Raw genomic sequence first — 25847 nt, forward strand, 5'->3', positions numbered from 1 at the left:
ATGCTTCCTTCGTCTTGTTTTCGTTCAGCAGATACAAAATCGTTTTTGGTACTTCTTCACCATAAAGTAGCTCACGTTGGAAGTCAGAAATACTTTTGGAACTATTTTTCGATAAATTTTTTCTTTCTAATAATATCAACCGTCATCAGGTAGAATATATGACTGACATTAAAGTAGGAATTTAATTTGCCCTTGGAACAACGAAGTCTTTATCAAAGTACTGGATCTGAAAATAAAATTCACTGCTAGACATCAATCTGCTTCCTTTAAATTATACTCCAAATCCCAGCTTCAGCCCATTGCACATTCTGCTTTTCTTCTAGCGATCACTGATATTTCACAGGGCACGAACACCAAACGATCAATAAATATAACTCACAAAAAAAAAGAGATTTCTTTCCCCTCAGAAATGCACTAGTCCTTTTCTTCTTTAACTTGATCCAAGTATGCTTTCTGGCTAGGCAATAAATAATAAGGTCTATAATACAAGCGAGGTTCGGTGTTTGTCTTCAAAAATGTAGATTCTTGTTTTTTTAGTGTTTGTTTTAAATCCTTCTGAAATCCAGTTAGCATTTTGCACATGTTTGACTGTAGCAAAGAAGTCTAGCATACCAAGTCCAATTCTAAATCATCCATAACAATCCTCCTTTCCTCGACCATTTCATTTTCCTTTTGTTCTTTCTCTCTACTCTCCTGTAACTCTAACTCCTTTTTTTCTTCTTCTTGACGCTTGGCTACTTTTTCTTCCAGCTCAGCTCGCCTTGAGCGTGTTTGCGATTGGTTTTCACGTTCTGCTTCCTTCTGAAATTTACCCAGAGTTCCAAGTAAAGCGCCAAACATTCTTTTACCTCTTTTATTTTCAAGGGGCTCTTTTCCTTCTAACGAATGCTGTTTTCCAAGATGATCATTATGGTCTGTTGATCCTTCATTCTTCTCTATATCCATGGAGTCATTGCTTTGATCTGGCTTGTTTTCTCTTGACAAATGTTCTTCTTTCACAATATTTTCCTCCTTTTCATTCATTATTCTAATTTCTTCAGATATGACCAAGGTACCAAAATTGTGGTCTTCGTGTTCAAGCTGGAAATATGCAATATTATATCAATGGGGTTTGACATTCCACAGTTCGATCATTGAAAACTTTTAAATGATAATTATGTAAAATTAATAAATACTTTATATTTATTTATTTATTTGCTATGAAATAAAATCATTGAGTCTTCGTTTTATTGCTATGGGACCGATGTATACATTAAGTGTTCAGCGGATAATAGCTTCTGACTGAGTGTTTTCTTGAGCAAGCTTTCCAGGAACAAAATCATCAGGGACCTCCACAACACTCAGCCTTTGGCCATTGAAAGTGACGATATCCTGTTTAACTATCGGACAGCTTGTATCTTCGATTTTGTCTTGAACATCAACATCTAGCGCTTCCGATTCGGAAGATTTTGCACGTAAATTCTGCAAGTCCGAATTGTTTCCGAGTCTCAACTGATTCCTTCGTTTGGAAGCGTTTGACAGTGTCCGATCACCGGCATATCCTGACGGGTACAGTACAGTGGACGAACTCTCTTTCTTTGAAGAAGGAGGAGGAAAGACCGAATGAAGATATCGTTGTAAATGATTATCCAACTCCAAATCCTCCTTTAATACTTTAATGCTTGATTTGAGTTTGCAAAGCTCAATTATATGCACTCGCAAGACTTTTCGCAAATTATTCGCGGCGCGCACAAGACGAACGCGCGTTCGGCTTTGAATTGGCGCCATACGTAACAGATTATCTACATTTCCCTTCTCAATAATAAACTTAGACTCCACTTCTTGCAGACGTTCTTCCAACTTACAGATTCTGTTCTGAACAATAAAAATCCGAAGTTTTGAGCATTCTAGCATTTCAGATCCTGTCTCGTGAGATACTTTCGTCATAGCCTCCTTGTCTTCTTCAATTTCCGGGAGAACGCTCACTGAAGCTTTGACGCTAGTATCCGATTGATCTACACAACAAAGCTTTTCTCTGGGAGCTATGCCGGACGTGGCGAAGGCGCTAACGAAATTTACTTTATGTATCCAGTCGTTCATCTCATGCTCTGATTCAGTAGAAAGCACGTAAGTCGTGGAATTTCTCTGTTTTATAATAAAGGAATAACTGCCGTCAGTGTCGTTTTTCTTTTCAGTAAAGGCAACCAAATTTGAAAGCGGTATTATATAATCCGGACTAAGAGATGTCAAAGAAGGAGTAAAATAATGAGGTGGAGATCTAGTAGAGCTGTGAAACTCTTGCAACTGTGAAATCAAGCCCTCTATCCACGAAAGATTCTTAAAAAACATTAGTTTAGAACTTGTCAAGATTACGCCAACTTCTCTTCCAGAAACTAATTTTTCTTTTCGTGCCCTTTCGTTTTGAACGACTATTCCAAGCTTGACAACTTTTATGTTTACGACAGCTGGATTTGTGCTTTCGCTTTCCGTTTCGGGAGCAAAATGGAAAGAGAATGCTTGAGGTTGAGAACGATGGGAGACTATTTGAATATAAGGGGCAGTCATAAACTGTTTATAATGTTCACTGGCATTTGGGCATATCGAACTATCAGCAACAGGAATACCATCAAGTTGATCATAACGAAGTATAGACTGCAAATTTAGTCGAAAACCTGTTAACTGTCGCTCAATCCCCACAAAGTGGCTTTCGGTAGCAAGTGGATTTCTTTTGGATAAGCGAAATTGAGAATCGCTGAAGCGTTGAGAAAAACTGGTTCTTTCACCAGCAGGTGAAATTAACGAACTAGGGTCTTCTTCAACATGAACGAATGGAGTATAAGTAATATTATCATAAAAGCATTCCAAGATTTCAGGCAAAATATTGGGCAAATTCGTATTTGCGATAAATTCGCTTTTCGTCATCTTTTGACGATTATTTATGTTGTAGAAATCCGTATGAAGAATCATTAATGAAAAAGTTAAAATATAACATTCATCGGAAGACTCATAAAATGATGGGTTGCAATGGTAGTATTGATCTGAAAAAGAGCTCAAGACTCTATCAATTTGTTGGGTTTCTTGAGGAAGAATAAAAAGAGCAAGAAATTTCCTAAGAGCCATATCAAGTGCTATTTCTTTTAAAGGCAGATCAGACAAGTACCTTCGTAAAGCTATCTTCATAAACGAGTGGTTGGACTGTGAAAGAAGACCAGGCATAAATCGCGCAGGAACAGAAGCTTGTAGTCGGTCTAAGAAAGCGATAGGGGTCTCTCCGTACTCCACCGACGGTAGAGAAAAATCAGAAAGACTCAATTTTATTGTATTTAGTTCAGATGACGAGGACGGACCATGTTCATCAAAATTAGCCGACCGATTGGATGTTGGACTAGGGATACTCAAACTAGAAGAGAATGAATTTGAAGATTTGGTGCGGAATATGTAGGAGCCATTTGACTCCGTGGAGGAACGGGAAGGTGACCCTACAAAGAAAGATGTTTTGGAGGTTTGCAGCGGAAGGATGGAGAGAGTGGAAGCGGCCAGCTCGTCTAAAGTGTTACGCTGCTGTGAAGAATCTGGAAGATCAGCAACGGAAGCAGGAGAGTCGAGGTTAGGTAATGGCTGAGCTGGGAAAGATGAAGAGTGATTTAAGGATTGAAGGTTTCTTTCGGGAGAGTATGTTCTAGCATGGTAAGGCTGTTGATGGAAGCCAGTAGGTAAATGGGCTGAAGCAGATTGGGGAGAGTTTGGTTTTGAGGAGCGTTTCCAGCGTTTAGGAATCGTCAATTTTAATGCACTAGAGACACGATTTGAAATATTTTTAGATGTGCTAAAATCTGGACGATGCTCTGATTCGGAGGATGAGTCTAAGGCATAACCCGGTGATGATAGGGCGGGTGAGTTTAGAGAACCATCGGAAAAATCAGAAGTGACGGTAAGTCTTGGAGGGCGCTTTCCTTTTGAACGATGAAATGCAGATTGGAAAGCCGTCTTTGTTTTTGATTTCCGGCTCGAGGGAGAAGGGGGACAATTAGCGGATTCAGAAAGGGAGTTTAAAGCTGAGGAAGGTGGCTTTCCAGATAAATTATCCATAGTAAGCCTATTCTATAACGATTGAACAAAACGAATATAAAGCATTTATGTATGCTGGTTTAACTTTTTTTAGAGACCCAGAGAAAGCCGAACCGATTTAGTAAACAATTACTTTTAGGATACAGTATGCAAAAAACAAGCTGAAGAACGACTTATTTTTAATTAATTAGAGAAAAAAAGACATGAGAGAGAATCATGAATGGACAACGCAGAAGAATGGAGTGAAAAAGAGAAGAAACAACAAAACCAGAAAATTATTTGCCTATAAGAAGGAAACCAAGAACTAAATGGATTGCAAATGAATTTTCCTGCAGAAAACGAAAGGGTAAAAAGAGGATTGTAGTAGTTTTGTCCAATTCTTTTAGAGAAATACTGTAAAAGCTCCTAGAGCATAACAACAGACACCCAGGAGAATTTAAGGATTTCAAAAAAGAATGGAAAGCAAAAAAAAGAAGAGGATGCGAATGGTAATTACCAAGCCGAAACAGAAACACAAATAAAGACGTTTCGGGAAGGGTTAAACAGGAAAGAAAGCCTTCGTCGCAAGGAGACGCTACGTCGTAATGTTACGTTAATCTCTTAGTATGATATTAAGGTGAGGCGAGAGTTATACAATTACAATACGCTTCTAACACTGTTAAAAATCATTCATTATGAACTTTTTTTTTTAAAAACTGCCATCTGGAAATTATTTGATTTCGTCCATGATCATTTGATGATCAGCGTCCATTGATTTGATATCGTACATGAAGAGTAAAAACTGCCAAACGATCACACGCCTTTCAAACTATAGAAAATGAATAAAATTTAGAAAGGGAAAAGCTGCTTATTTCCTACGAGCTTTTCTTGCTTTGCTCTGTTCCTAGAAATGTCAACAATGATGTAATGTAAACAAACCAAAAAAAGGCGACATGTGAAATAAAAAAAAAAGCTTCAAAAATTCCCTAGAAAATCTTCTTTTGAAAGGTTTTCACAAACTTTGTTGTTTTGTATAAAAAATATATAAAGAAACCAACGTCTTTCCGACATGTTTTGCAATACAGTACTGCCAGACACGAAGGAACCAAGGGAGAGTAAAGTTAAAGTATTTTCCAAAAAAGAATTTCTTCATTTGCTAGTCCTTTTTAGATAGATTCGATGGCTTGCTTCTTTATTACAATTCACTCCCCCTACATAATCAGCTGGAAGTTGGATTGCCCAGCAAGCAATTAGGATGGGATAGCAAGAGAAAGCCTTGTTTGTTTTTTCAAAAAACGAAAAGACTACAAGTGTACCTTTTTCTATCCCTTTACAACATATACATCCATGGATGAGACAGATAACGCTGTCATAAAAGATTAAACTTGGAACGCCTAAACCAAGGCTCTTTAAAAATCCCCAAAATGAGAACTACAGTTTCGTATTTATTTCCTGTTTAAAAATTGAGAACTAGAAATTTGGACCCTTACAGAAAGCTAGATATATAACATAAGACTTGAACAGCATGTGAATTCCGATTTCTACAGAAGATTTGTCATACATTCGTTTTCAGAATTTCGTAGCAAGCCAAGGCGTCAAAGCAATAAAACTGTTCACGCACATTACAATGCTATTAAATAATCTTGTGTCATGTATCGCCCGATTCCATAAGATTTTATTATTTACCGAAACAGAATCTTAAATAGCGCTACGGTAAAATATACGCGCGGGACTATATTCAAGCTTCTAATCGTGTAGAAAGCATCCTTTATACAACGCCCACTTTTCATTTAACTAACGAAAGGGTTTCTTAAGCCATTGTGCAAGGATTCATCCGTTTTAGTCGTGGATTAATTATTAAAATATTTTTAAACTACTGATTTTTTTTTTAGTTTTTCTAATCCCCAATTTCTTACAACTTTGGCTCGTATACATTTGTCGGCCAATAATTTAAAAATTGCCATTGTTTGTTCACCTTTGTAGCTACAAACGAACCGTTAACAATCTGAACGATTGGACTCGAATTGTATTAATATTTGCTGAATTCTTTTAGGGCTTCCTCCCTTTTTCCCAATACCATTCGTGCGCGCATTGGTTAACAAGTTTGAGGATTATTTCTTTGGTCGGACGGTGCTTTATTAAATTATCTCATTTCATTAAAGACGTAGGCCTACGTCTAGAATAATTCTCTCCTGCAATTTGTGAGAAAACCTTCGGAATTGGAAAATCTGCATTTGTTACTTTGCCACCGAAGGTTTCCTTTGGATTTCTTTGCTCTTTGCTCTTTGGAGTTTTGGTTTTGTCTTTTATTCCTTCGTGCTTTTTATTTTCGATATTTTTACATATTCATGGGCCGTCATTACCCTCTACGACTTACGAGTCAATATTATGTTTGCATTCATTGCAAAACGCACCTTGCGTTTAAAGGCCATTTAATCAGTCGTGACTATACTGGCCGTTATGGTCGTGCAGCTCTCATAAAGAGAATAGAAAATGTGATCGAAATGCAATCGGTCACTGAAGAAATGCTGTCCGGTAAATATATCGTCCGTCGTGTACATTGCTGTCGATGCCACGCGAATGTAGGTTGGAAATATGTACTCGCATACAAACCATCAGAAAAATATAAAGAAGGAAATTATATACTAGAACTGAATGTTTCCTCTCTCATTCGTGATGAAATTGATGCGAGCGAATGTATTGTACAACCTCCAATTGCCTTTTTGTCCTCTTCCTTATAGAATCCTTACCTTAAATGACTGTGTCGGATTCGACATGCATACACCATGTTATTTATAATTCTTATTCAGATCGAAACATTATGATCCTATGCATTGGTTATATTCCTTAGTATATTTACTCTGGTTTTTTCCCTAGTTTTTTTTCTTTTTTTGTCATTCATCTTGGTCTCTTTTATTTTATTGTTTTTATCTCTCCTTTGGAAAATTTTCAAATTCCTGATTTTTGCACACAGTTGATCATTCTGGATGTTAAGGGATTCTACGTCTCTTTTCTGGAGTTTACTTTCATTCCTTTTTTACTGTGTGCGTATAATTCCCAAGTCTGCCGGTTGTTTTCCTTTTTTGTTCATCCTATATCTTTTTTTTTTTATATAGTTTCGCAGATTTTTGCGATTTCGTTTTAGTGGATTTTGTGCTTCATACTTCGTATATTTAGACACTCATCAATAAGCATACTATAGTTTTCAAGTACAGACCTCGTCGTTGAACACTTCAGTAAACTATTCTTACTACCAGTTTTTTACGTAAAACAAAAAAAATCACTGACGATTTCTTACACTCCTATTTTTCTACGCATTCCCAAAGCAAAATACAACAAAAGCGGGTCGACCTTTTGTTTTCTAAAATACCATTTTAAGTAACAAACGTATGTTACCTTCCCTACTTCCATGTAACAGTGGATGCATTGCACGGGATAGACTTCCACCATAAAAAACCCACTTCTCCCCTTTCACTCATAATTTAGGTATATTTTCATTGTTTTTTCTCACTTCTTCTTGATCCTATTGATCCTATTAAAAACTCTGTATTTCCTTTTCCAGGCCTATTCTGACTCTTCTTTTCTTCCAAAATGTCAAAACCCGTTTCCAGTGAACAAAGCTTGAATTACAAGGTAGGTGGTTGTATTTAAAACCAGATTTGGTCTATAGACCATAAGATGGCTCCTTTTCTGTGGTTGTAATGGAGATGATGTACTAACTCTTGTAGTGGGATGTATGCCTTTCCAACATGGTTGTCCAATCCACTGTAGGTATCGGCATTGGTATTATTAGTTCTGCCATTATGTTTCGTCGTAAGTTTGGGAAATTGTTCCTTTTCCTTGTATCTCGTAATAACCATCTTAATCTTTAGGTGCTGCATGGCCTGTTTGGGGAGGTTTGGGCTTTGGTCTTGGTAAAGCCTATGCTGATTGCAATGCAAAGCTCAAAACATTTCCTGCCGTTCATCAAGAGCTACAAACTGTTACGAATGAAGAGAAAAAGTAAAGAATGTTCCGAAAGACTTGTTTATCCTTTGGTTTTCAATGACCATCTTTGGTAAACAACTCTACTACCCCGAACTTGAATGCTGGTCTACTTTGTAGTGTTTATGTATTGACGATGTCTACGGCTGTAGTCAATTTGCTTCGTGCATACGACCATTATCAACTAATTCAAGACTTAGGCTATAGTAGACGAAATGAAACTTTACTTTCTTGAGGAAATATGTTTATCTAAAAAGAACAAAAATATCAAATCTAAAACGAAGTACAATTGCTTGTTCGAAACTATCAAACGATTGAAATTGAATCGAAACGAAAGCACATCTAAACTAAAATCTGAAACTCATCTATGTCGGTTTCCTTGGGTTAGCCAACAGCATACACATATAAACATACATACCTCCTCACCATACATTACTTGCTGTCGGAGGTTTCATTTTCCATATTTTCTCCTGGATGCTTCATTCCAAGGCTTCTGACCGACTACTCGTTTTGCCTTCGTGAATTAAAAATACCAAGACATACCATAACAAAAAGCGAAACAAACAACACTATTGTAGGAAACTTTTATGGATGATTCTCGACATATCAAGTGCCTGTCTTTGTCTTGTCTAGCGACATTTTTGTACTTTTCGTTTATGTCAAACCAGATTATTCCCACAACGTTCGCCGCTGATGTACCTTCAAACAGTGGTGTAAGGATCCTATCATACGTCTTTTTCAACCACCAGCTTTATGGAATCGTTTCAAATATCAATCCTTAATATACCTCACATAATGATGTAAAGAACCTCCTTTCATTTACATTGCTGACCCTATGAAGGACAACACTATTGCGTTTGTTTATTTACTTATCCCCGAAATGAATCTTTTCGCTCAAAAACAGGCAGATTACGAACGTCTTACTTTTTCGCCTTTTCTTGACATTGCTTGTAACCGTGATAAAAAAATAACTCTTTTTCTTTGTTCTTTTTCCTTTATTTTTCCAGTCTTTTTTGTCCCGTTTTCTATTTACACATGGGAGCTTACCCCAGTCAGTCAGTGGTGTCGGTAATACGCTTGGCATTCATTCCCAGAACGTTCTTCTCCTACAAAAAGGTGATGGAGATCTCGACTTTTGGTAGGTAGCCAACAAAAAAACTCTTTTTCTTTTACTTTTCGTTTTAAACTATGCTGAAATTCTATATTTTCAGAATGATTTTGAACATCAAAAAAGTGTTCTCTTCCCAACGTCCTCCTTTGTTTACATTACATTGTCCTTTGCATTACATCATTCTTCATATTAGGGTTGGCGTTAAAACTTTGGCGAGATACAAACATTGACGTCAATGAGTATATAAGATGTACACTTCCACATCAATTCTTACAGACTTTACACTGTCAATTTGTAAATCCGTACGAGAATTGTAAAAAAGAGATATTAATAAGGTGACCTGGTGAGAAGACACCTTCAATATCATTGTTTCTTTTAAAAATTTTGAATTTGAGAAGTGCTCGCTAAATTGTTAGATCGTAGATTGAGGCCGCCAGGTTTTCCTCCGTTTGTCCAAAAAACCCATTTGGAACGCGTCTTTTCACTTTTCTAATTGTAATTGAGCCAATAAAGGCTCTAGAGGCTTCTTGTTGAAGGAAACTTTAGATTGTTCAATAGAATTTACGCCACCGTTTCCCTGGAGCTGGCTGTCTTTAAGGAGTACGAGATATCTTGGGTTTGACCCTTCTGAGATGTGAACGGGTCTGTCTCAAAACAATGCTTCGTGTACTTTCGAGTCAAGAATTTTATCAGGCGCTAGAGTCTGCCAGACGTGGCCGTACAGAATATGTACACATTTTTGATCTTCGACTTCGATCCAATTATATCCGTGGTCATATTAAAGATGCAATCAATGTGTCTCTGCCAAGTGCTTTGTTACGCCGTCCTTCCTTTGACATTGGTAAAGCATTTGCATGCCTCAGTGGTTCCATAAAGATCACAGACTTAATTGATCTGTCGTGTCTTTTCATATACGATGCTGCAATTGCTGGTATGAATCGTATTCATGATTTTGTTGATAAATTCCGTCGTGGAGGCTATTCCAATGACATTTATGTTTTGTCCTCAGGATTCGAAGAGTTCGCCAAATCTTGCCCTCAGAAAATCGACTATGATAGTCCATCACAGTCAATCGATTACTGTATGTTTGATGCCGTTATGCCAAGAAAAACAAAGGCGTTTGAGTTTCTTGACCCCACTCCCGCTTCCACAACAATTTCACCGGACTATAGTTTTCCACTTCGCGTCCCCATCAAAATTCCGACTCCCATTTTCTCTCCTTCCCTTACATCAGATACATTTACCGAACGTTCAAATCAGTTAGAGTTTCCGGGCCTCGAAAACTTTGCTAGCCCTGCAACTCTTTCTCCCAGATCTCCGCATACTCAAAAACATACACCTCAGCTAATGCCTTCCACTAACGCTATTGTTCCTGCTCCATATGAGGTTCCGTATGTGCCGATATCTCCTTCGGTATCCCGTTTTTATTCTAACCCGATCACTCCGGTTGAAAATAAACTGAACCCGCTATCACCCTCCATGCCTCAAAAGTCCCCTTCGTCTAGACCTGCATTGCGCTCGCTGTTCTCATTTCCTTTAACCCCCCGAAGGCGGCCTCATGTGACGCGTTCTCGGAGTTCTTCTTCTTCTTCTTCTTCTTCTTCTTCTTCATACAACAGTATTGCTTCACCCCAGCATTCCCCTGCTCATCTACAGGTTCCTAGAAAAAACTCTGGAAATGCTACTTTTGAAAAAGTCGCAAACTCTGTAAAAATCCAGCCTAAAGATTTCTCTGAAAATATTCCAAGGGCAGGTAAGAGGTTTTTGCCAAAGAAGCCTGGTAGTTTACGAAGAAAGAATAAACCATCCTTTGGAAAGGATTTCGATGGAGTATTCTCTACAGCTGAAAATAAGAATACTTTTCCTAATCCTTGGGGATCTTTCAAACAAGCCACGCCTCCTCCAGCGGAAATGATGGCGGATTTGAATACAGCTTCAATATACTACAAATTCAAGCGTTTAGAAGAGCTCGAGCAAAAAAGACGTATACTATCCAATGATGCAAAATCAGATTGGTCTTGTTTAGCGTCTGGCAAGAATGTCCTTTTGATTCGTAAAAACCGCTACACAGATATTGTGCCCTATGACAAAACCCGTGTCCGTTTACACAACAAGGATGAAATTTTTGATTACATTAATGCTTCGCATATATTTTTTGAACCTAATCATTACATAGCTAGTCAGGCCCCGCAGCTCGATACCCTAGTAGATTTTTGGGAAATGATCTGGCATAACATAGGCTCTGATGGGGTTATTGTGATGCTGACAGATTTATTTGAGGCGGGAAATGAAAAATGTTTGTTGTATTGGCCTGACACTACACATTCACCGATGCAGATTACGCCAACATTAGATGTGGAGTTAGTAGAGAAAACAACGCTCGATGATTTTCGGCTAGAATGTCGTGTTCTTCGTCTTCGAAATTCGTCTGAAGTCAAAGTTATCCGACATTTTTGGTTCCGTACTTGGACTGATGGAGGGTGCCCTGGTACAATAACCAAGGTAATTGATGCTGTAAAGTACATTAACAAAGTTTCAAATACTGGCCCTGTCTTTGTTCATTGTTCAGCTGGTGTTGGACGTACCGGAACGTACATTGCGCTTGCTCAGCTAGTTGGCATGCCTCCGAGTGCGTTGCCAAAGGCGGCGAATTTGGAGGATTCTCAGGATCTCGTATTTCAAGTGGTTAATACTTTACGATGTCATCGTATGAAAATGGTACAAACGTTCAATCAGTTTCGATTTTTATACTCCATTGCTAAACATTTATCGAACCCCTCGTTGGATATTGAAATGAGCCAGAAGGAAGGGTGTGGTTTATAACTGTACAATAATTTTTAAGTTTCTTAAATTTTTTTTTTTAAAAAAAAAAAAAAAACAGAAAAAGTTTGCGAGCACAGCCTATATGTGTCTCTGTGCTTGAATAAGTGACGGCTTTGCATTCTTTGGCGCCGTTGCTCCTCTTAAAAGTTTGACTTTGATTAAGGTGGTTGTTATGATTCATTTTATTTATATTTTCATTCATGTGATTATCATCATCATCATTATTTATTATGTACGACAAAAAACAAGAATAAACATATAGAAACTGCTGTTCATAAAAAGCATAAAACTAGGTATACAGAATAGACTGAATAAAGATTTCATAAATTTTGTTATGGTTCGAACTTCAAATAAGGTCATTTTTACCCGTTGCTAGTAGCAGAAGATTGGGATCCCCCAGAGGCTCCAACTAGAAGTAAGAAAAAAATGGGAATAAGATATAGGCCAAAACGTTGTAAAAATGTCTTTTCCTCTGGTACTATTTCTGTGTCTTCAGTGTCATCGTTCGCCTCTGAGGATTTACCTTTTGTTTTCACGTCTTTGGGCAAAGGACGCTTCCTTTTTTTAGCGGCTGTAGAGACAGGTACCTGGGACTTTTGTTTGGGGGAAACTAAAACAGGCTCAGGAAAATCCGGATACATTAATAGGATGTCAGGTTTGGTTCCTTTGATTGAATCCTTGGCTATAGGTTTGAAGCTATGAACCACCTGAACGACATCGCTCAGCGAATCCGGTGCTGCATTCTTTGAGGTATGTAAAATGAAACAATCCTTATAAGCATGATGTGACTCTAGCAATTGCCCCAGTCTATAGAAACTAGTACCTGCAGGCCAGTGGCCAGAATTTTCATTTCGATAACCGCATCGTAAAATGGAGGATGTTTCAAATTCTTGCAAATCAAATTCTTTTTTCACAATATCAAATGTTAATTCAGGAAGGCTGATAGAACCATGGTCAAAATATTGGGTGCCTTTGTCGTTTGTAATGGAACAGACAATAGGAATCTTTTGAATAGCTAAAGCGATTTGCATAGACGCTAGGCAGATAATAATTTTAAAAAACTTGTTTTTTAGAGAATCATGCTGCCAAGGAGTCATGTTATGTAGAAAAATCGAAAATAGATCGTTATGTAGGAAAACTTTTAGCTTGATGGAGAAGGCATATCAGTATCATAGCTGATTTTTCTTGTGTCGTTCTAAAGTTTGGAAAAATTACGAGATGTTATTTTAATAAGGTGAAGCCAAAAAATAAAAATAAAAATAAAAAGAGAAACGTAAGAAAGAATCCGGGTTTCACCGCGAAACCAAAAACGAAACCGAATTCGAAAATGTCAATCACACCAGACGGGCAATGATGATTGCAACGCTTTTTTTTAAAAAAAACCTACTCATAAGAGCTCCTCTTGTTAATAAAACGAGTGCTGATCGAGACGTATTCAGGTCTTCTTTCTTGCAAAGTCTTTTCTGCAGCTATATGCAGAAAGGTCCTTCGTAAACTATTGATTCTCATCTTCCATTTAATTAGTAGAAATAACAAGTTTTTGTATTATTCATCTACTTTTCTTCGTTCTCCCTTTCAATGACTTTTGTTAGTTTGTTTACATCATATTGGATGCTACATTAGTATGATATTGGTAAAGAAGGCGAGTTTACAGGTCAAACGAAGGAAAGAAGGGAAAAAGAGAAAAGAAATTAATATTCTAATAGGTCCTTTTCCTTTTTCTTAGTAGTGAGGCTAGCTAGCCAGAATTCCTTCAAGCGGTTACTTCTTGTCTTACAAGTGACAAGGAGTTTCTGAAGCGATTGAGAGAGGCCAGTTTTCACCAGTACAACACTTTTGGGACAACCTTTGGGAAAAAGTTGGAACTTAGAGTAAACAGTGAGTAAAACTAGGATGAGCGTCCCTCCTGAACGATTTATTCCAGGTGTCCATACTGTTGAGGAAATTGAGTCCCATCTTGCGAATCTTCGTGTATCAAAAAAAACATATGCACCAAAACCAAATTCTTCATATAAGGAATTAACAAAGTTTTTTTGGGAATTTTACCACGAGATTAAGATTACTGACGAGGAAATTGCGCACAAGCGCGAAGCTATGAGAGTACTAAGCGAATATTTACATCGAATATGCACAGGTATGGTAGCATAATGAAGCAGAATACCTCTGAAAATAATCAAAGCTAACATAAAAAGATGCCGTATTAGCGTCTTTCGGAAGCTTAGAAAGTGGATTTGCGTTAAAGAATTCAGATATGGACTTATGCGTGCTTACAGAATCTATGGAAGCAAGTGAACCGCTTGCTCCTCTTTTTTATGAGGAACTTGTAAAAGAAGGTAATGAATTTATGCTTTAGAATCTGTGGCAAAGGATGCTGTTAAGTTTTTAAAGAATCAAGTTTGAAATGAAAGCAATGTACTAACTATGCTTGTGAAGGATTTGAGGGAAAGTTTCTACAAAAAGCTAGAATTCCCATTATAAAATTGACTGGTGATGAAAAGGAACGATTTGGTTCGGGGTTTCAATGCGATATAGGTTTCAATAATCGCTTGGCAATTCACAATACAAAACTTTTATCTTCGTATTCTCGGCTGGATAGTAGATTTCGTCCCTTAATGCTATTAGTGAAATACTGGGCCAAACAAAAACGGATCAACTCTCCTTATTTTGGGACTCTTTCTAGGTACGTTAAGGGAACTGCATTAGCCTTTTGTTTAATTTCTTTTCAATATACTCACATAGCAGTTACGGTTATGCTTTGATGCTACTTTACTATTTACTTCACGTTGTTAAACCGCCGATTTTTCCTAATTTACAACAAGCACATTTGAAACAGGAGAAATTTGTGGAGGGTATGGAAATGATTACATATCATCAGCACTAACTGTTAGGCTTTAATGTTGGGTTCGATGAGGATATTGAGCGGTACCCTCCGTCAAATAATATTAGCAGTTTAGGAAGCCTGTTGCATGGTTTTTTTCGGTATTATGCTTACAAGTTTGAACCAAGGGATCGCGTAATTACGTTTAATAGGCAAGACGGAGTTTTAACAAAACAAGAAAAGGGCTGGACATCGGCGGTAAGGAAGCTATTTATTAAAAGTCATTGTTCATTCTCTAACGTATATAGACTGAGCATACCGGATCAGCAGACCAAATCATCAAGGATCGTTATATATTAGCTATTGAGGATCCTTTTGAAACTACACATAATGTAAGCTTGCACGAATTGTTCGTCTGCCTCATCAAACTAACTCTTGCCTAGGTGGGAAGAACGGTCAGCAGTTCCGGATTATATCGTATACGAGGCGAGTTCATGTCTGCTGCGCGGCTAATGAATTCGCGCATCTCTGGCTCTTACAAAGAGTTGTTCGAGCAAGCACCTTTACCTCCGCGACGATCAAAAAAGGTAGCTGACGAGACGGAAGTATCTGGAAAAGAAGATGAAAATAATGAGAATCCAAAAGAAGCGGAACTTCCTCAAGCTTAATGAATGTGGTTTATGGAATTTGGGTATAAAAGAAATAATCTGTCAAATTCGTTCTTTCGAGTCTCATAGGACTGTTGTTGCTATGCTATAATAACAGCAGTGATTATTCGATCATTGTTCTCATTTTGAGAGGACGCAACTTTGACTGGAAAAAATATGAAAAGGATATAAGGTTATAATGTTTTTTTTTTAAGATACGAATCATACAAGCATTACTGTACAATACATCAAAATAGAATGGTTTCAGACAATGCACTTACTAGAACAGAAGAAGAAAATGTATATTTAACTGTGAATCTGTTTTACTATGCATAATCATTGATAACTGTTTATTGTAATTTCAGCAATTTTTCCATGAACAACTTCAAAAGAGATACTATATGCAACTGATCGTTCCATTGCATTAATTTATTTTCCGATAATGAAAGCTACCGTAAGCAGATTACTGAAAGTTTTAAAATATCACTCAACATCGCTATGTTTGCTTTAGCCATAGCTTCGGTATAATAAAGGCCTTCTACTAGTGCAGGATTACTTTAAAACACTACCATACATACAGCTGGGTGATACCCTTCTGTTTCGTTGGTACTGGTTTATTACGGTTTATTATATTTATTCAAAACAATATTGAGCTTTACATTTTTCGTTCATACACATTGTCATCCAAGACAAAATGAGGATTACGAAAAGTCCTTCAAAAAATCCAAACTCCCAACCTCCGCCTTGGGTGCTTGAATTTATAAAAGAAATTCAAAATGAAAATACATGTCCATTCGAAAAAGTCGCTTCTCTTTGCTCAGATTTCCGCAAAAGAGAATGGACTTACCCTCGTGGCGATTTATACTCATGGATTCCCGTGTTAAATCGATTTGATGCAATTTTAGAGAAAATGGTTGAAGATTACGGCTTAAAAACTAAGGTCCAAAGTCGCCCTTTTGACCCCTTGTCATACACTGTTTTGCTTGAAGTCTTAAAATTCTCGACCTATTTACTAAAACATTGCGCAAATCGCTCCATTTATAATTCGACAGCATATTTAGAACAATTGCTGAATAGTTCTGAATTGGAGATCTTAGACGCTACTTTGGGTTTGTTATTACATATTGTTCAAAAGGCAACGATTTCCAAGAGAGGAAAACAACTGTTCTCTTTATCACAGGATCGTTTGTTCCGCTTTCTTTCATTTCTTCCTCAAGAAGCTACGAAATCCGGGCTAGCCCAAAATTATGAATCAATACTATTTCTTGATGATATCCCAGCTCCATGGTGCTCATTAGAGTTTTCATATTATAAGAGCTCTCCTTCTACAGTTTCCGACTCTTCCAAAACCGTATCGCCTACTCCCTCTCCGTCAGAAGGTTTGCGTGTCTTGAAAGTGTCTCAAGAGGAAATGTCAGTAAAGCCGGTGCACGATTTACTCGTTCAGTTGTCAACCGAAAATCAAATTCCTGAACAGTATGCTGCTGATTTGCTTATATATCTTTTGCTTCATAAAAATTTACCTGATCTTAATAAGCGAAGGGCAATGGTCCGCATTGGATTATTGGCTCTTTCAAACTTGGTTTATGCTCATTCACAAGCTGTGCAATCACGCTTTATGTTAGCGGATCCTGAAATTACAACTCATCTAGCAACTCTTGTTTCCATGGATACAAAACTTCCACAGGAGTTTAAGGCTGTGGTTTTTGAATGCTTCAAAGCGTTCTTTTTCCGGAAAAATATGGTACCTTCCGTGTTAGCCGCTCTCAATGTTTCAGTTAGTTATGGTCTAATGATGAATCTGGTTCGCGATTTTTCGAATAATCTATCTGATGAAAATTTTGAGTATAATCGCGAATACGTTGATAGTTTCTATGATTTTCTCCAGTTTATGGCCACTTCACCTTTGGGTGGGAACATGGCCTGTTCAGCGGGTTTGACGTCTCTTTTGGGTCATCATTTATCACTTAAGAGTCCACGTGCGTTGTATGTTGTTTCCAGATCAGTTTCCATGCTTGATCATCTTATTGATGGCTATTCTATGGCCTTCCCTGATTTTTCAGAGTCCAAGGGTTTGGATCTATTGGTAAATCGGTTGCAATATGAATTAGAGGCCGCTTTGGATGATGTGAAGTCTGGCAGAGGAAACACAGAAATTTTTTTGAATATGGATTACGCCATTCCATATGATCGTTACTTTTTACTGAAGAATTTATTGAAGTTTATTCTGCATTTGATCCAAACTGGTGGATCTGTTGTAGAGCTTCGTAACCTTATTGATTCTTCTCTTATTTCTTCACTTGCTTTCCTTCTAGATCATCATGAATTATTTGGATCTAATTTGTTTGCTTCGGCGACAAATATAATGTCTACCTTCATTCATAATGAACCTACTTGTTATGGTATTATTCACGAGAAAAAACTTTCGCATTCGTTCCTGGAAGCTGTAAATAGGCGGATATTAAATTCGTCTGATGCAATTACTTCAATTCCTTTGGCTTTTGGTGCAATTTGTTTAAATTCACAAGGCTTCAATTTATTTTTAGAAAAGAATCCTGTTCCTCATTTCTTCACTGTGTTTACATCCTACAATCACTGCAAAGCTTTAACATCCAGCGACAATGCAGCTATTTTAGGGACGTACATAGATGAACTTATGCGCCATCAGCCGTTTTTGAAAGATAGTATCGTTAAGATGATTTTTGAAACCGTAGATAAGGTTTGCGATCTTCTCCGTACCTTCAACCCTTTGGATTATATTGGTGCGACTGATTTTCCTTATTTGGTATTTTTCGAGACGTTTTCTAGTTTCTTAGAAAATATCATATCTAACGAAGGTCATGCAAAAAATCTTATGTCTAAAGGTATTATTTCTCATATTCTTAAACTCATGCAAGTTCCTGTGTTAGCTTATGGATTTGTCGATTCGTCTGCGTTCAATACTTTATTTGTTCTTTTGCATCATATTATTGATTTCGATGCAGCAGAAGTCTTTCGTCCTCTATTGGATTGCATTATGTTCAATTGTGAGAATAGTAATGTTGAACAATCGCTAAATCCAATAAATACAATTGTTAATGGCCAACTTAGTGGACAACTGGTTGATTTGCAGAATTCTGAAATTTTCTTTCAATTTACCATAATCGGTAATTTGATTTCGATGTTTTCTGAATTATTTTCGTCATATGCCGCATTAAAAAAGGCTGGCAACCTACCGCTAGTTCAGCTTTTTATAAGTCCTTCTCGCTATGCTGGCGTCTTTGATATTTTGTGTAACATTAAAAACCTTTCTACGAGTGTAGATGTTTTTCTCTGTTCTCATGTTTCGAGTGACTATGCCCTTTGTTGTGGCTCATTGGTATCGGTTGCTGCTGATAAAAAGGAGAAAGAAAATCTTGAAGCCAAGAAGCGAGACTTGAAGGAAGATTTTTCCTTTAACAAGTTTAAGAATATTCGCACAAACTTTACTCAAACGACGTACAGTATATCCAAGTTCTTCACATCTTTAACTCGAGCTTTGGGCAATTCAAGCATTCAAGACATCAATGAATTCAAGGGCATATACAAGCTCGGTAGCAACATAGCTCTTGTCGTTGATGAATTGGTTGGTATGGCTTGTAATCAAATCCTAAACCATGAAGGATTACCCGATGAACTCGCCTTGCATGTTTCTTTGATGTCTATACTCGATGCCTCAGCAATAATTCGAGAGGATGATTCTAAAGTTACGCTCACTCTTTTAATCAGTCGAATTTTTGCTGGCTCTCAAACACTTCAATTACTACTGAAGCTGTCGGAGCGAGTAATAAGCTATTTTGCCCTTGTAGGAGAAGAAACAACGCCTCGGACAAACCGTATTCTATTGGCATTGTCTTCAACCCTACTAAACTTAGTACTAATTTTAACAAGTGCTGATTTTATTTCGGAAACAGAGAAGCCCCTGAACTTCTCTTTGAAACTTCAGTTAGATAATAATGAGCTCAGTGATTGTGGAGCTAAGCTCATGCATTTACTTCAAGCTCATTCCTTTTTAACAATGGTTAAAATATGGGAGTCGTCTGCTGATTACCGATTGCCGTACATTACGAAGGCACTAGTCACGAATGTATTGTCCAATTGTTTCCAATTTGAGGAAGGTATAAAGTCTCTTTCGGAGACCGCTCAAAACAATCTTCCTGAGTCTCACAATCAATCCAATGAAGAAAAAGGTTCCAAGCTTAGTGACACTGTAAATGACGAAACGCTTCTTAACTTGCTAATCAGTGAAGTCCCTTCTAATATGGTTACAGAGTTTAACGACTTTAAATCTAGACTTGTCAAAACTTGTGTATCATTATCATCTTTCGAAGGTGATGTAAATCAAAGTCTTTGTGATTTGCTATACTCTGGTGATGAAGTTCAAATGAATTCTGATCTTCAGCTTGATACCACAATGGCAATGGTTAAAGAGATCAAATTCCTTTCATCGTTGGATAAAGGTGATTCTCGGATTATTCAGTTTGGGCCTGCTATTGGTTTGCTTTCTCTGTTTGTGAGTCACGATTTCACTCAGAATAAAGCGAAGAATTACCTACTAGAAGAGTTGGATTTCTTGTTGAATGCGTTCGAGTCTATGCGTCAATGTTTTGAGCAGGATGTTAATGCTACTTGGGTGGTTTCCATTTTGTTTTTATTGGAAGTATTGTTAACAAATTCAAGAAAGCCAGATGAGTTCGAGTTTAACTCCAAAGACTGCTCATTAAAGCTTATTGATGGCTCAATTTCTATAAACCATACTGCTCAGCAGAAGATACTGGTTTCCTTGATAAATTTAATGAAGCAGTACAGTTCAAACCTGGGTGTGGTGACATCGGCCATGAGATTGACTTTACTAGTAACTGCTAGCTATGACATGGTACATGTGTTTATTGATTCCAATGGTTTGGAAATTTTATTTGTTGCTATGAAATCCTGTGCTTCTGTCTGCAATGAAGCATTACACATTCCTTTTATCAGTATATTAAGAAGGTTGTTGGAATCTGAAAGGGTTATTGAACTTATCATGTTTGATGACTTACGAAATATATTTAAGTTACAAGGCAGAGCTCGTAAAACCGAGCTTCTTAATTTTATAAGAACGAATTCTGAAATGGTTTTGCGTTCACCTGATGCTTTCCAGAAAATGATCAAGGAAACTTGTCAGTTAGCTCATTTCGCACCAAATGCCGATCATCATTACTTAGAATTGAAGGAAAATCTGCCGGAGTCATACAGCAAAGACCAGATAAATTCTGATGCTTCTTTAATGTCGCAAACTAGCTCTAAAGTGGTATCTTCTCTGTTGGATGAGATAATGGAGACGGTGGATTCCCGGCGGAAAACTCAAAAAACCGCAGATGCTGAATTTAATCCCGAATCTGATCCTATGTACATGTATAATGTATTTCTTTTACAATGTCTAACTGAGTTGTTATCTGGATACGACTCATGTAAAAAGTGCTTTATGGAATATCAGCCCAAACGCAAATCGTCTTTTTTCTCACTTTCTCGCAAATACAACTCTTACCTTGTTGGCTTTTTCCTCGAAAAGTTGTTACCCTTCGGCAGCATACGTTTATCAGAGGATAATGAAATCCGTAAAGCTTTTTCTGTTTCTAACTGGGCCATTTCCATATTGGTTTTCTTATGTGCATACTCGAATGATCAACAGACGGATGTCGTTGATGAACTTCGTCGTGAAGTTTTGTCCTGCGTCTTGAAATTTTACAGATCTAGTTCTGTTAATTCCGAAAGCTTGGAATCCTATTATTGTAAATTATTAGTCGTCGCTGAACTTTGCTATAGGCTGGGTGATGCGCAAACCGTTTCACAGAAAGCGCCAAACCATTTATTGCGAAAATCACAGGATGTTAACATCAAAGCAATGATTGACCTTGGTTTCATTCCAGCTTTAACCAGCGCTACTTCTGAAATTGATATGAATTATCCTGTTTCCAGAAAAGTAATTCGTCATATTCTGAGGCCTCTTCAATTATTGACGAAGGAAGCTATATTCTTAAGTCAAACAAATCCAGATAGTTTATCAGGGAATATACAGGAGGCTGAAACCGATGAGTCCGTTAGTGATGATTCTGAAGAATCTGAGGGTGACGAGCCTCCAGATCTTTATCGGAATTCTGTGCTTGGTATCTTCCAAGGTGACATTGCGAATGAAAATGAAGATAATTATGAAGGTAGTGAGGATGACGACGTATATGAGGAAATGGACTTTGAGGACGAACAATCAGGAAGTCCTGGAAGTGTTGTTAGTGATGATGAGAATGACGATACCATGTACAGTGATAACAATGACATGAATATTGAATTTATGGTCGATGGGGACCAAGACGGTTCTGATCAGGAGGATTCAAGTTCGTATGATGATGACGAATCTAGTCATGGAGATATCATTTCAATTGATGAAGAAGACATCGACAACACCGGAGAACCATACGAATGGGAAGACGAAGGGAACGAAACGTCAGATTTTGAACATGATGAAGAATTTAACGATCAGGACGAAGAAAATGGCTCCACTACATTTGAAGCAATGGAAAATGCTTTTACAGAAGCTTCTGATGACGAGAATGAGGATGAAGCCATAGATCATGTCAGTCCAGTGGAAATTGACTTCCTTGATAATGAGGAGGGTAGTTCTTCTGAGCAAGACGAAGATTTACGTTGGGAATGGAATGCCGATGTCCCTTCTGGGGCAGACATTATCAGTCGTCATGGTGCTTTGCTGAGAGATCTATTCCCTTTGCCGGGTCTATCTCGTCGAGTTATGATAATCAATTCAGGCGACAATGCTCGTTCAAGACCATTTTTGAATAATAGATCATCAGAAGATATACTCAAGCATCCACTGCTTCTGAGAAATTGTTTATCAAATCAAGGGAAAGCGATTGAGTTATACGAAAGTTTGTCTGATTTAGACAGTCATGTGTCTTCTGGGGCGGCGTCCCAGAGATTATTATTCTACCTTTCCATGGATACATCTACAACTGATTCATCTTCGGTCGGTTGGACTGCTTTGAAGAATCAAACCCATAATGATCCTCTACGTGCTACTTCAGATTTTACACCTCTTTTTACCACGCAAAGATGGAATGGTATTGTATCTATGTTCTTTGGTCATGCTGCTGGTTCCACTGCTTTACGAGTCACGGGATCCGTTTTATTCGGTCTTATTCCTCCAGCTTTGGAAAAATACAATCATGAAAAAGAAGAATCCGAAAGGCAAAGCCGACCTGAGAACGAAAAGCCAGCGGAGGTAGCTGCTCCTGCGGAGGAAAATGCCGACGTTCAGAATTCAGATGTGAATGAAATGGAAGGTGTTAGAACTGAGCAACCTGATCCTGTCCAGGAAACAAATAATGCTGATGAAGGACAGACTATCAACATTCGAGGAAGAGATGTGAATGTATCCTCATTGGGAATTGATCCTACGTTCTTACTCGCTCTACCAGAGGATATGCGAGAGGAAGTCGTTTTTCAACATATTCAAGAGCGACATATAGAGTCGATAAGTGATTCTTCTCGTCGTTTGGATCCCTCCTTTATGGAAGTGTTACCTACTGATATTCGTGATGAACTTCTCTTTCAGGAAGCTGTCCAGATGCGCTTGTTCGATAACGCTCGTAATAATGAAAGTGGTGATAACGAACTTGAAATGGAGAGATTGGATGAAGCAGATGAAGCTGAAGATGAGCATAAAGAACGATCCGTGAAGCCAGTTAAGAAGGTACCTGTGCCAGCTTTAGTGGACCGTTCCGGAGTTTTGTCAATGATAAGACTTCTGTATATTCCACAGCATAATGGCAAGAATCCATTCTATGACTTAGTAGTGAATATATCTGAAAACAAGCAGCAACGGGCTGATATTTTGGGATTGTTATTATATGTTCTTCAGGAAGCTTCTACCAGTACTCATTCCACCGAAAAATGTTACAAGGACTTGACCGTTAGATCTTTAAGCGTACCCCAGCAAAAAGAATTTAAGAAGTATCACGGGTTACTTGATTCCTTGTGTAAGGTGCCTGTCATCAATGGAATTACGTCTCGCTCCTTAATTTTGCAACAAAGTATTGATTTGCTTTCGCATTTGTCAACTTGGGCTGACCATTTCCCTTCGTTTTTCCTGAGCATGCAAGATTATATTGGGTTGCCTTACAAAAAGCCAGGCTCTAAGAAAAACAAGGAGACAAATGTTTATAAGGTAGCTCCCATAAATGTTCTTTTGAGTTTGTTGGGTCGTGAAGAAATTTTTGGTAACACTCTTGTCATGAATACATTTTCCGAATTGCTCTCAACCCTCACCAGACCTTTGTTGTCATTTTACAAACATCAAAAGTCTGCAGAAGCAGTTAAAGAACCAAGTGGAACGAGAGATAATGCAGAGAGCAACAATGTGAATGCTCTACAAACTGAGGAAACATCAACTCAGGTTGAAAGGAAAGGTAAGAAAACGACGAACCCCCCTCAAATTACAGATGAGAATTTAAGACTGGCAGCTTCACTGATTACCACTGATTCATGTTCAAGTCGTACCTTCCAAAACGCTTTATCAGTAATGTTTCATTTGTGTTCGGCACCGCATGCGAAGAATATTATAGGTAAAGAGCTTTTAAGGCATGCTCAAATGTACGGAAATGCAATTACTGGGGATTTGTCAAGACTTTCTGAGGAGGTCAAGTCTGGAAGAAATGAAACTGAGCTTCAAAATGCTTTGGCACCATTCTGCCCGGCAAGCTCTAACCAAGCTAAGCTCTTACGTTGTTTGAAAGCTTTAGACTATATATTTGAGCGTCGTCCAAAGAGAGAAGAACAGAGCCCACAAAACATTGTTCAACTACTTGAATTTTACGATAATTTACAATTCGTGACATTGTGGGATGTATTAAGTAACTGTTTAATTTCCATGAGAGAGCAAACGAGTATCACTCACGTTTCTACAGTTTTGCTCCCTCTTATTGAATCGTTGATGGTTATTTGTCGCCCTGTTTATCTTGACTTGCCTGAGGAAGTTTCCAAACGAATTACGCCCATGTTGGAACGTTTGAAGACGTTATTTATTACGTTTACTGAGGAGCATCGTAAAATTATCAATATGATGGTTTTCACAACTCCCTCGCTGATGAGTGGGTCATTTTCTCTGTTAGTGAAGAATCCAAAGGTGCTTGAATTCGAAAATAAGAGAAACTACTTCAGCCGTCAAATGCACGCTGAAGCTGCGAAGGAACAGTATCCTCCTTTGAATATCAACGTTAGACGTGATCAGGTATTTTTGGATTCCTACCGTGCATTACATTTCAAGGACGCTGATGAAGTTAAGTACAGCAAACTTAATATTCATTTCAGGGATGAGGAAGGTGTAGATGCTGGAGGTGTGACTCGTGAATGGTTACAGGTATTAGCTAGACAGATGTTTAATCCTGACTACGCTTTGTTCTTACCAGTTGCGGGTGACGCTACTACTTTTCATCCAAACAGAGACTCTTCCGTAAATCCAGATCATTTATCATTCTTCAAATTTACTGGAAGAATCATCGGAAAATCTGTTTACGATGGTAGACTGTTAGATTGTCATTTCAGTCGTGCAGTTTACAAACATATGCTTCATCGATCAGTCTCGGTGAAGGATATCGAATCTCTTGATCCTGACTACTGCAAATCCTTGGTATGGATGTTGAACAATGATATTACTGATATCATTACTGAAGAATTTGCTGTTGAGAAAGATGTTTTCGGCGAAAAAACGATTGTAGATCTTATTCCCAACGGAAGGAATATTCCTGTTACGGAGCTTAACAAACATGATTACGTAAATAGGATGGTTGACTATAAGTTGGTGGAGAGTGTGAAAGACCAGTTGCATAGTCTTTTGGAAGGGTTTTCTGATATCATTCCTCCAAACTTGATCCAAATCTTTAATGAGCAAGAATTAGAATTATTAATTTCAGGTCTTCCTGAAATTGATAACGATGATTGGCGTAACAATACAGATTATCATGGTTATAGCGTTTCATCTCCTCAAATTCAATGGTTCTGGCGAGCCGTTCGATCTTTCGATGAAGAGGAGCGAGCTAAACTTCTTCAATTTGCAACCGGTACGTCCAAGGTTCCTTTAAATGGATTTAAAGAACTCGAAGGCATGTCTGGTTTCCAGAGATTCAATATTCATAAAAGTTATGGGTCGTTGAATCGCTTACCTCAGTCACATACATGCTTTAACCAGCTTGATTTGCCCGAATATGAGACGTATGAGCAGTTAAGGACTATGTTGCTCACAGCCATCAATGAAGGCTCTGAAGGTTTTGGATTTGCTTAGGGTGATGTTTTATGTATGTTCTGCTATAATGTTTTATCGATTCGTTTCTAGATCTGCTCTATGAAAAGAAAAATAAAAAAGAAAAGGTAA

General features: G+C 37.9%; 8 protein-coding genes across 8 annotated transcripts; 5 read left to right on the forward strand and 3 right to left on the reverse strand.

Annotated features, from left to right (window-relative positions):
- Positions 1-414: 414 nt before the first annotated feature.
- pnn1 (splicing factor) lies at positions 415-1023 on the reverse strand (the record flags this gene model as incomplete). The annotated part of the gene is made up of 2 exons (XM_056182761.1): positions 415-555; positions 613-1023. The coding sequence occupies 2 exons, from the start codon at positions 1021-1023 to the stop codon at positions 415-417; spliced, it is 552 nt and encodes a 183-aa protein (XP_056038309.1).
- A 237-nt stretch (positions 1024-1260) lies between these two features.
- sec74 (Arf GEF Sec74) lies at positions 1261-4068 on the reverse strand (the record flags this gene model as incomplete). The annotated part of the gene is made up of 1 exon (XM_056182762.1): positions 1261-4068. One exon carries the CDS (start codon positions 4066-4068, stop codon positions 1261-1263), a length of 2808 nt encoding a protein of 935 aa, XP_056037371.1.
- A 2306-nt stretch (positions 4069-6374) lies between these two features.
- Positions 6375-6767, forward strand: SOMG_03976 (yippee-like protein; the record flags this gene model as incomplete). The annotated part of the gene is made up of 1 exon (XM_056182763.1): positions 6375-6767. The coding sequence occupies one exon, from the start codon at positions 6375-6377 to the stop codon at positions 6765-6767; it is 393 nt and encodes a 130-aa protein (XP_056038311.1).
- An 850-nt stretch (positions 6768-7617) lies between these two features.
- Positions 7618-8032, forward strand: mic10 (MICOS complex subunit Mic10; the record flags this gene model as incomplete). The annotated part of the gene is made up of 3 exons (XM_056182764.1): positions 7618-7659; positions 7755-7839; positions 7899-8032. The coding sequence occupies 3 exons, from the start codon at positions 7618-7620 to the stop codon at positions 8030-8032; spliced, it is 261 nt and encodes an 86-aa protein (XP_056037801.1).
- A 1746-nt stretch (positions 8033-9778) lies between these two features.
- pyp2 (protein tyrosine phosphatase Pyp2) lies at positions 9779-11944 on the forward strand (the record flags this gene model as incomplete). The annotated part of the gene is made up of 1 exon (XM_056182765.1): positions 9779-11944. The coding sequence occupies one exon, from the start codon at positions 9779-9781 to the stop codon at positions 11942-11944; it is 2166 nt and encodes a 721-aa protein (XP_056038307.1).
- A 362-nt stretch (positions 11945-12306) lies between these two features.
- emc10 (ER membrane protein complex subunit Emc10) lies at positions 12307-13041 on the reverse strand (the record flags this gene model as incomplete). Its single annotated transcript, XM_056182766.1, has 1 exon — positions 12307-13041. The coding sequence occupies one exon, from the start codon at positions 13039-13041 to the stop codon at positions 12307-12309; it is 735 nt and encodes a 244-aa protein (XP_056038308.1).
- Positions 13042-13837: 796 nt separating this feature from the next.
- cid1 (terminal uridylyltransferase Cid1) lies at positions 13838-15430 on the forward strand (the record flags this gene model as incomplete). The annotated part of the gene is made up of 7 exons (XM_056182767.1): positions 13838-14078; positions 14137-14277; positions 14378-14624; positions 14687-14793; positions 14833-15020; positions 15071-15154; positions 15206-15430. 7 exons carry the CDS (start codon positions 13838-13840, stop codon positions 15428-15430), a joined length of 1233 nt encoding a protein of 410 aa, XP_056037491.1.
- A 673-nt stretch (positions 15431-16103) lies between these two features.
- Positions 16104-25757, forward strand: ptr1 (HECT-type ubiquitin-protein ligase E3 Ptr1; the record flags this gene model as incomplete). The annotated part of the gene is made up of 2 exons (XM_056182768.1): positions 16104-17811; positions 18124-25757. 2 exons carry the CDS (start codon positions 16104-16106, stop codon positions 25755-25757), a joined length of 9342 nt encoding a protein of 3113 aa, XP_056038583.1.
- Positions 25758-25847: the final 90 nt, after the last annotated feature.

The sequence above is a fragment of the Schizosaccharomyces osmophilus genome, chromosome 2 (genome assembly GCF_027921745.1).
Source record: "Schizosaccharomyces osmophilus chromosome 2, complete sequence".
NCBI lineage: Eukaryota > Fungi > Ascomycota > Schizosaccharomycetes > Schizosaccharomycetales > Schizosaccharomycetaceae > Schizosaccharomyces > Schizosaccharomyces osmophilus.